Source organism: Pseudoliparis swirei, chromosome 20 (assembly GCF_029220125.1).
Source record: "Pseudoliparis swirei isolate HS2019 ecotype Mariana Trench chromosome 20, NWPU_hadal_v1, whole genome shotgun sequence".
Classification (NCBI taxonomy): domain Eukaryota; kingdom Metazoa; phylum Chordata; class Actinopteri; order Perciformes; family Liparidae; genus Pseudoliparis; species Pseudoliparis swirei.
In genome coordinates, this window is record NC_079407.1 from 28,016,387 (window position 1) to 28,028,003 (window position 11,617).

The window sequence follows — 11,617 nt, forward strand, 5'->3', positions numbered from 1 at the left end:
CATGACCCTGATCCCAGTCACATGACCCTGATCCCAGTCACATGACCCTGATCCCAGTCACATGACCCTGATCCCAGTCACATGACCCTGATCCCAGTCACATGACCCTGATCCCAGTCCACATGACCCTGATCCCAGTCACATGACCCTGATCCCAGTCACATGACCCTGATCCCAGTCACATGACCCTGATCTCAGTCACATGACCCTGATCTCAGTCCCCTGTGCTGCAGGATCAGTAAACTGGGGTCAGGCAGTGACTTTGAGGCCTATTTCATCCGTCTGGGAGTCGCTGCAGCCAGAGCCAGGTACACCAAGAACAAGGTGAGAGAAGGATCGTCGGCATACTTTATATATATTATATATATTATATATTATATGTGAGCTCAGTTATATCTTAGTGTGTGTGAGCACACAACGCAGCGCATATCCATTTTATCAGTGCAAATGTTTATGATACTTAGAATACGAGAATGATCCCAGTGTCCCAGCGAATATGTATAATATATATATAATATGTTTAATATATATATATATAATATGTATAATATATATATAAATATATATAGAGAGAGAATATATATAAATATATATTTATATTATAAATATATCTATAATATGTATGTTTCATATATATGTACAAATATATATATTATATATGTATATATGTATATATAATATATATATATCGAATAAATATGTACATACGTTATTATTGCGTTATTATTGCGTCCCCTGAAGTGTTTCCTGTCGTGTCCTCTGCGCCCTCAGGAGACGGAGCGCTACAGCAGTTACCCCGTCTACCACACGGGGTACGAGACCTTCGAGTTGGTGGAGAAGTTCTACGACCCCACCTTCAAGAGGCTGCGCGCGGTGGCCCAGGTGAGGGCGGGGCTTATCTTCCAATTGGCCGATTCCCAGCTGCTCCCCCTCGACGCCGAGCAGTACGCGGCGTCGCTGGAGAAGTACGCGCTGAGCATCGCCCGGCTGGCTCAGAGGAGCCCGGAGCAGCTGGCGGCCTCCGGGGCGTCGTTCGGTACGAGGTCACTGCGCTCCACTGACGACGACCTTGACCCTCCTGTGACCTTCACATGGACTTACACCTTTACCTCCTGTGACCTTCACATGGACTCACACCTTTACCTCATGTGACCTTCATATGGACTCACATCTTTACCTCCTGTGACCTTCACATGGACTCACATCTTTACCTCCTGTGACCTTCACATGGACTCACACCTTTACCTCATGTGACCTTCACATGGACTCACATCTTCACCTCCTGTGACCTTCACATGGACTCACATCTTCACCTCCTGTGACCTTCACATGGACTCACATCTTTACCTCCTGTGACCTTCACATGGACTCACACCTTTACCTCCTATGACCTTCACATGTACTCACATCTTTACCTCCTGTGACCTTCACATGGACTCACACCTTTACCTCCTATGACCTTCACATGTACTCACATCTTTACCTCCTGTGACCTTCACATGTACTCACATCTTTACCTCCTATGACCTTCACATGGACTCACATCTTTACCTCCTGTGACCTTCACATGGACTCACATCTTTACCTCCTGTGACCTTCACATGGACTCACACCTTTACCTCATGTGACCTTCATATGGACTCACATCTTTACCTCCTGTGACCTTCACATGGACTCACATCTTCACCTCCTGTGACCTTCACATGGACTCACATCTTTACCTCCTGTGACCTTCACATGGACTCACACCTTTACCTCCTGTGACCTTCACATGGACTCACACCTTTACCTCCTATGACCTTCACATGTACTCACATCTTTACCTCCTGTGACCTTCACATGGACTCACACCTTTACCTCCTGTGACCTTCACATGGACTCACACCTTTACATCCTGTGACCTTCACATGGACTCACATCTTTACCTCCTGTGACCTTCACATGGACTCACATCTTTACCTCCTGTGACCTTCACATGGACTCACACCTTGACCCTCCTGTGACCTTCACATGGACTCACACCTTTACCTCCTGTGACCTTCACATGGACTCACACCTTTACCTCCTATGACCTTCACATGGACTCACATCTTTACCTCCTGTGACCTTCACATGGACTCACATCTTTACCTCCTGTGACCTTCATATGGACTCACACCTTTACCTCCTGTGACCTTCACATACACTCACATCTTTACCTCCTGTGACCTTCACATGGACTCACACCTTTACCTCCTGTGACCTTCATATGGACTCACATCTTTACCTCCTGTGACCTTCACATGGACTCACACCTTTACCTCCTGTGACCTTCACATGGACTCACACCTTGACCCTCCTGTGACCTTCACATGGACTCACACCTTTACCTCCTGTGACCTTCACATGGACTCACACCTTTACCTCCTATGACCTTCACATGGACTCACATCTTTACCTCCTGTGACCTTCACATGGACTCACATCTTTACCTCCTGTGACCTTCACATGGACTCACACCTTTACCTCCTGTGACCTTCACATACACTCACATCTTTACCTCCTGTGACCTTCACATGGACTCACACCTTTACCTCCTGTGACCTTCATATGGACTCACATCTTTACCTCCTGTGACCTTCACATGTACTCACATCTTTACCTCCTGTGACCTTCACATGGACTCACACCTTGACCCTCCTGTGACCTTCACATGGACTCACATCTTTACCTCCTGTGACCTTCACATGGACTCACACCTTGACCCTCCTGTGACCTTCACATGGACTCACATCTTTACCTCCTGTGACCTCCACATGGACTCACATCTTTACCTCCTGTGACCTTCACATGGACTCACATCTTTACCTCCTGTGACCTTCACATGGACTCACATCTTTACCTCCTGTGACCTTCACATGGACTCACACCTTTACCTCATGTGACCTTCATATGGACTCACATCTTTACCTCCTGTGACCTTCACATGGACTCACATCTTCACCTCCTGTGACCTTCACATGGACTCACATCTTTACCTCCTGTGACCTTCACATGGACTCACACCTTTACCTCCTGTGACCTTCACATGTACTCACATCTTTACCTCCTGTGACCTTCACATGGACTCACACCTTTACCTCCTGTGACCTTCACATGTACTCACATCTTTACCTCCTGTGACCTTCACATGTACTCACATCTTTACCTCCTGTGACCTTCACATGGACTCACACCTTTACCTCCTGTGACCTTCACATGGACTCACACCTTTACATCCTGTGACCTTCACATGGACTCACATCTTTACCTCCTGTGACCTTCACATGGACTCACATCTTTACCTCCTGTGACCTTCACATGGACTCACATCTTTACCTCCTGTGACCTTCACATGGACTCACACCTTGACCCTCCTGTGACCTTCACATGGACTCACACATTTACCTCCTGTGACCTTCACATGGACTCACACCTTTACCTCCTATGACCTTCACATGGACTCACACCTTTACCTCCTGTGACCTTCACATGGACTCACACCTTTACCTCCTGTGACCTTCACATAGACTTACATCTTTACCTCCTGTGACCTTCACATGGACTCACATCTTTACCTCCTGTGACCTTCACATGGACTCACACCTTGACCCTCCTGTGACCTTCACATGGACTCACATCTTTACCTCCTGTGACCTTCACATGGACTCACACCTTTACCTCCTGTGACCTTCACATGGACTCACATCTTTACCTCCTGTGACCTTCACATGGACTCACATCTTTACCTCCTGTGACCTTCACATGGACTCACATCTTTACCTCCTGTGACCTTCACATGGACTCACACCTTTACCTCCTGTGACCTTCACATGGACTCACATCTTTACCTCCTGTGAACTTCACATGGACTCACACCTTTACCTCCTATGACCTTCACATGGACTCACACCTTTACCTCCTGTGACCTTCACATGGACTCACACCTTTACCTCCTGTGACCTTCACATGGACTCACACCTTTACCTCCTGTGACCTTCACATGGACTCACATCTTTACCTCCTGTGACCTTCACATGGACTCACATCTTTACCTCCTGTGACCTTCACATGGACTCACATCTTTACCTCCTGTGACCTTCACATGGACTCACATCTTTACCTCCTGTGACCTTCACATGGACTCACATCTTTACCTCCTGTGACCTTCACATGGACTCACACCTTACCTCCTGTGACCTTCACATGGACTCACATCTTTACCTCCTGTGACCTTCACATGGACTCACATCTTTACCTCCTGTGACCTTCACATGGACTCACATCTTTACCTCCTGTGACCTTCACATGGACTCACATCTTTACCTCCTGTGACCTTCACATGGACTCACATCTTTACCTCCTGTGACCTTCACATGGACTCACATCTTTACCTCCTGTGACCTTCACATGTACTCACATCTTTACCTCCTGTGACCTTCACATGGACTCACATCTTTACCTCCTGTGACCTTCACATGGACTCACACCTTTACCTCCTGTGACCTTCACATGGACTCACATCTTTACCTCCTGTGACCTTCACATGGACTCACATCTTTACCTCCTATGACCTTCACATGGACTCACATCTTTACCTCCTATGACCTTCATATGGACTCACATCTTTACCTCCTGTGACCTTCACATGGACTCACACCTTTACCTCCTGTGACCTTCACATGGACTCACACCTTTACCTCCTGTGACCTTCACATGGACTCACACCTTTACCTCCTATGACCTTCACATGTACTCACATCTTTACCTCCTGTGACCTTCACATGGACTCACATCTTTACCTCCTGTGACCTTCACATGGACTCACACCTTTACCTCCTATGACCTTCACATGGACTCACATCTTTACCTCCTGTGACCTTCACATGTACTCACATCTTTACCTCCTGTGACCTTCACATGTACTCACATCTTTACCTCCTGTGACCTTCACATGTACTCACATCTTTACCTCCTGTGACCTTCACATGGACTCACATCTTTACCTCCTGTGACCTTCACATGGACTCACACCTTTACCTCCTATGACCTTCACATGTACTCACATCTTTACCTCCTGTGACCTTCACATGGACTCACATCTTTACCTCCTATGACCTTCATATGGACTCACATCTTTACCTCCTGTGACCTTCACATGGACTCACACCTTGACCCTCCTGTGACCTTCACATGGACTCACACCTTTACCTCCTGTGACCTTCACATGGACTCACACCTTTACCTCCTGTGACCTTCACATGGACTCACACCTTTACCTCCTGTGACCTTCACATGGACTCACATCTTTACCTCCTATGACCTTCACATGGACTCACATCTTTACCTCCTGTGACCTTCACATGGACTCACATCTTTACCTCCTGTGACCTTCACATGGACTCACATCTTTACCTCCTGTGACCCTCACATGGACTCACACCTTGACCCTCCTGTGACCTTCACATGGACTCACACCTTTACCTCCTGTGACCTTCACATGGACTCACACCTTTACCTCCTGTGACCTTCACATGGACTCACATCTTTACCTCCTGTGACCTTCACATGGACTCACACCTTTACCTCCTGTGACCTTCACATGGACTCACATCTTTACCTCCTATGACCTTCACATGGACTCACATCTTTACCTCCTGTGACCTTCACATGGACTCACATCTTTACCTCCTGTGACCTTCACATGGACTCACATCTTTACCTCCTATGACCTTCACATGGACTCACACCTTTACCTCCTGTGACCTTCACATGGACTCACACCTTTACCTCCTGTGACCTTCACATGGACTCACACCTTTACCTCCTATGACCTTCACATGGACTCACATCTTTACCTCCTGTGAACTTCACATGGACTCACACCTTTACCTCCTATGACCTTCACATGGACTCACACCTTTACCTCCTGTGACCTTCACATGGACTCACATCTTTACCTCCTATGACCTTCACATGGACTCACATCTTTACCTCCTGTGACCTTCACATGGACTCACATCTTTACCTCCTGTGACCTTCACATGGACTCACACCTTTACCTCCTATGACCTTCACATGTACTCACATCTTTACCTCCTATGACCTTCATATGGACTCACATCTTTACCTCCTGTGACCTTCACATGGACTCACACCTTTACCTCCTGTGACCTTCACATGGACTCACATCTTTACCTCCTGTGACCTTCACATGGACTCACACCTTTACCTCCTATGACCTTCACATGTACTCACATCTTTACCTCCTGTGACCTTCACATGGACTCACATCTTTACCTCCTGTGACCTTCACATGTACTCACATCTTTACCTCCTGTGACCTTCACATGTACTCACATCTTTACCTCCTGTGACCTTCACATGTACTCACATCTTTACCTCCTGTGACCTTCACATGGACTCACATCTTTACCTCCTGTGACCTTCACATGGACTCACACCTTTACCTCCTATGACCTTCACATGTACTCACATCTTTACCTCCTGTGACCTTCACATGGACTCACATCTTTACCTCCTATGACCTTCATATGGACTCACATCTTTACCTCCTGTGATCTTCACATGGACTCACACCTTGACCCTCCTGTGACCTTCACATGGACTCACACCTTTACCTCCTGTGACCTTCACATGGACTCACACCTTTACCTCCTGTGACCTTCACATGGACTCACATCTTTACCTCCTATGACCTTCACATGGACTCACACCTTTACCTCCTGTGACCTTCACATGGACTCACATCTTTACCTCCTATGACCTTCACATGGACTCACATCTTTACCTCCTGTGACCTTCACATGGACTCACATCTTTACCTCTTGTGACCTTCACATGGACTCACATATTTACCTCCTGTGACCTTCATATGGACTCACATCTTTACCTCCTGTGACCTTCACATGTACTCACACCTTTATCTCCTGTGACCTTCACATGGACTCACACCTTTACCTCCTGTAACCTTCACATGGACTCACACCTTTACCTCCTGTGACCTTCACATGGACTCACACCTTTACCTCCTGTGACCTTCACATGGACTCACATCTTTACCTCCTATGACCTTCACATGGACTCACATCTTTACCTCCTGTGACCTTCACATGGACTCACACCTTTACCTCCTGTGACCTTCACATGGACTCACACCTTTACCTCCTGTGACCTTCACATGGACTCACATCTTTACCTCCTGTGACCTTCACATAGACTCACATCTTTACCTCCTGTGACCTTCACATGGACTCACACCTTTACCTCCTGTGACCTTCACATGGACTCACATCTTTACCTCCTATGACCTTCACATGGACTCACATCTTTACCTCCTGTGACCTTCACATGGACTCACATCTTTACCTCCTATGACCTTCATATGGACTAACATCTTTACCTCCTGTGACCTTCACATGGACTCACATCTTTACCTCCTATGACCTTCACATGGACTCACATCTTTACCTCCTATGACCTTCACATGGACTCACATCTTTACCTCCTATGACCTTCACATGGACTCACATCTTTACCTCCTATGACCTTCACATGGACTCACATCTTTACCTCCTATGACCTTCACATGGACTCACATCTTTACCTCCTGTGACCTTCACATGGACTCACATCTTTACCTCCTGTGACCTTCACATGGACTCACATCTTTACCTCCTGTGACCTTCACATGGACTCACATCTTTACCTCCTGTGACCTTCACATGGACTCACATCTTTACCTCCTATGACCTTCACATGGACTCACATCTTTACCTCCTATGACCTTCACATGGACTCACATCTTTACCTCCTATGACCTTCACATGGACTCACATATTTACCTCCTGTGACCTTCACATGGACTCACATCTTTACCTCCTATGACCTTCACATGGACTCACATCTTTACCTCCTATGACCTTCACATGGACTCACATCTTTACCTCCTGTGACCTTCACATGGACTCACATCTTTACCTCCTGTGACCTTCACATGGACTCACATCTTTACCTCCTGTGACCTTCACATGGACTCACACCTTTACCTCCTGTGACCTTCACATGGACTCACATCTTTACCTCCTGTGACCTTCATATGGACTCACATCTTTACCTCCTATGACCTTCACATGTACTCACACCTTTACCTCCTATGACCTTCACATGGACTCACATCTTTACCTCCTGTGACCTTCACATGGACTCACATCTTTACCTCCTATGAGCTTCACATGGACTCACATCTTTACCTCCTGTGACCTTCACATGGACTCACACCTTTACCTCCTGTGACCTTCACATGGACTCACATCTTTACCTCCTATGACCTTCATATGGACTCACATCTTTACCTCCTATGACCTTCACATGGACTCACATCTTTACCTCCTATGACCTTCATATGGACTCACATATTTACCTCCTATGACCTTCACATGGACTCACATCTTTACCTCCTATGACCTTCACATGGACTCACACCTTTACCTCCTATGACCTTCACATGGACTCACACCTTTACCTCCTATGACCTTCACATGGACTCACACCTTTACCTCCTATGACCTTCACATGGACTCACATCTTTACCTCCTATGACCTTCACATGGACTCACATCTTTACCTCCTGTGACCTTCACATGGACTCACATCTTTACCTCCTATGACCTTCACATGGACTCACATCTTTACCTCCTATGACCTTCACATGGACTCACATCTTTACCTCCTATGACCTTCACATGGACTCACACCTTTACCTCCTATGACCTTCACATGGACTCACATCTTTACCTCCTGTGACCTTCACATGGACTCACACCTTTACCTCCTATGACCTTCACATGGACTCACATCTTTACCTCCTATGACCTTCACATGGACTCACATCTTTACCTCCTATGACCTTCACATGGACTCACATCTTTACCTCCTGTGACCTTCACATGGACTCACATCTTTACCTCCTATGACCTTCACATGGACTCACATATTTACCTCCTATGACCTTCACATGGACTCACATCTTTACCTCCTGTGACCTTCACATGGACTCACATCTTTACCTCCTATGACCTTCACATGGACTCACATCTTTACCTCTTGTGACCTTCACATGTACTCACACCTTTACCTCCTGTGACCTTCACATGGACTCACACCTTTACCTCCTATGACCTTCACATGGACTCACATCTTTACCTCTTGTGACCTTCACATGTACTCACACCTTTACCTCCTGTGACCTTCACATGGACTCACACCTTTACCTCCTATGACCTTCACATGGACTCACATCTTTACCTCCTATGACCTTCACATGGACTCACATCTTTACCTCCTGTGACCTTCACATGGACTCACACCTTTACCTCCTATGACCTTCACATGGACTCACATCTTTACCTCCTATGACCTTCACATGGACTCACATATTTACCTCCTGTGACCTTCACATGGACTCACATCTTTACCTCCTATGACCTTCACATGGACTCACATATTTACCCGTGGGCCAATTTGACCCCAGCTATTTAAACCTCCAGAAAAGAATATTTATATTTAAGTGTCAGTACTTTATGTTTGTTTGTTTGTTGACGACCTAAATAGCCTTTTAAATAAAAAAATTTAAAGACGTTAAACATTGAATGGGGTCAAATTGAGCCCAAAGGTCACAGGAGGGTAACGTTTAAATGTTCCCTCCTTGTTTCAGACGCTTTGTTTTCTGCTGTGAACAACTTCACCGCCGCGGCGAGAGGTTTCCACGAGCGCCCGCTGCGCCGAGACGAGTGAGTTCAGACATGTGTGTGTGTGTAGCTGTGTGTGTCTGTGTGTCTCTGTGTGTGTCTCTGTGTGTGTCTCTGTGTGTCTCTGTGTGTCTCTGTGTATTCTCTGGCTGAGACGTGGAGATGTGCACTCGGTGGACTTTATACAAGTGGGGTTAGAGACAGACGACCTCTATAACAACCTCTATAACGACCTCTATAACGACCTCTGCTCAGTGAATCCAGTGATGAAGTATGTTGACTCTTTCAGAGTTATTACACAAGCAGTAAACAGTTCAACATGTTGGGGTCAAATATAAAGAGTTAAAGTGACTTAACTGTCAATACTAGAATACCCCCCCCCCCCACCCCCTCCTGTTACTCTAGAAAGCTCCGCCCCCTCCTCCTGTTACTCTGGAAAGCTCCGCCCCCTCCTCCTGTTACTCTGGAAAGCTCCGCCCCTCCTCCTGTTACTCTGGAAAGCTCCGCCCCTCCTCCTGTTACTCTGGAAAGCTCCGCCCCCCTCCTCTTGTTACTCTGGAAAGCTCCGCCCCCTCCTCTGAGTGTTAGTGTCTCTTTAAGTGTTACTGTGTGCGCTCCGGCCTGAGTACGCCTACGCTAATGTGTGTGCAGGTATTATAATAATAATGTGTGTGTGTGTGCGTGTGTATTTGTCAGTCCTCTGGAGCTCCGAGCCGTGAATGATCAGCTCATGTACCTGGAGAGAGCCTTCATCGACCCCATGGGCTTACCTGGAAGACCCTTCTACAGGTTAGTCACGCACACACGCACACACACGCACACACACAGACACACACACACACGCACACGCACAGACACACACACACGCACACACACACACACACGCACAGACACACACGTCACTCCTCCGCTCTCTTCATGAGGCCCCGCCCCCTCTGCTCTGTTCATGAGGCCCCGCCCCCTATTTCATGAGGCCCCGCCCCCTCTTCTGTTCCAGGCATGTGATTTTCGCTCCCAGCAGCCAGAATAAGTACGCCGGCATGGCGTTCCCCGGGATCTACGACGCGTTGTTCGACATCAAGAACTCGGCGGATCCTCCGGCGGCCTGGGAGGAAGTCAAGCGCCAGATCAGCATCGCGGCGTTCACCGTGCACGCCGCGGCCATGACGCTGACGCCCCCTGCATGAAGCCACGACGCCATGACGCTGACGCCCCCTGCATGAAGCCACGACGCCGCGACGCCATGACGCTGACGCCCCCTGCATGAAGCCACGACGCCGCGACGCCATGACGCTGACGCCCCCTGCATGAAGCCACGACGCTGACGCCACCTACATGATGCTAACGCCACGACGCTGACGCCATGTGATTGAGCAACAAATGAAATTATTGTATTTAACTATTCTGATGTTTTCAACAGTACATTACAAATATACTATTAAAAAATTTATATTTTTTGCAAATACATAAAAAGTACAGAAGTCACGCGTTCACTGTAGAAATACAACTTTTAACACTTTATAATAATTGTACCGCCGTGAACTTCCAAGATGCATATAAGAAAAGTGTAAGTTCTGTATTTAAATACTTCTGTGAACTTTGTTTTCAAACATATGTTTTGTATATTTCTTAATGTTTTCTCTAACTTACCAGTGAATGTTTAAAAAAAATATTGATTTCAAAAACAATATCATTATTTTGGAAAGTGTTAAAAGGTAAGACTGTGAAAATGCTCCAAAAGCTAATGTTTTTATATATTTTTTGATATGTGGTATTATTATGGATTGTGTATTAGAATGATGCACCGAGCACCCCTTAATAATAATAAT

At 46.7% G+C, this 11,617-nt stretch overlaps 1 protein-coding gene across 4 annotated transcripts in view; it reads left to right on the top strand.

The window, feature by feature from the left end:
- Positions 1-11,390, top strand: part of naalad2 (N-acetylated alpha-linked acidic dipeptidase 2) — a 56,471-nt gene extending 45,081 nt beyond the window's left edge. For 3 of the 4 annotated variants that reach the window (XM_056441690.1, XM_056441692.1, XM_056441693.1), the window contains 5 exons: positions 219-324; positions 772-1,036; positions 9,755-9,830; positions 10,485-10,577; positions 10,786-11,390. In XM_056441690.1, the coding sequence (XP_056297665.1) occupies positions 219-324; positions 772-1,036; positions 9,755-9,830; positions 10,485-10,577; positions 10,786-10,975 (730 nt within the window). In that variant the 3' untranslated portion in view covers positions 10,976-11,390. The remainder of the gene's footprint in view (positions 1-218; positions 325-771; positions 1,037-9,754; positions 9,831-10,484; positions 10,578-10,785) is intronic. The other variant, XM_056441691.1, reaches the window with a different exon arrangement.
- Positions 11,391-11,617: the final 227 nt, after the last annotated feature.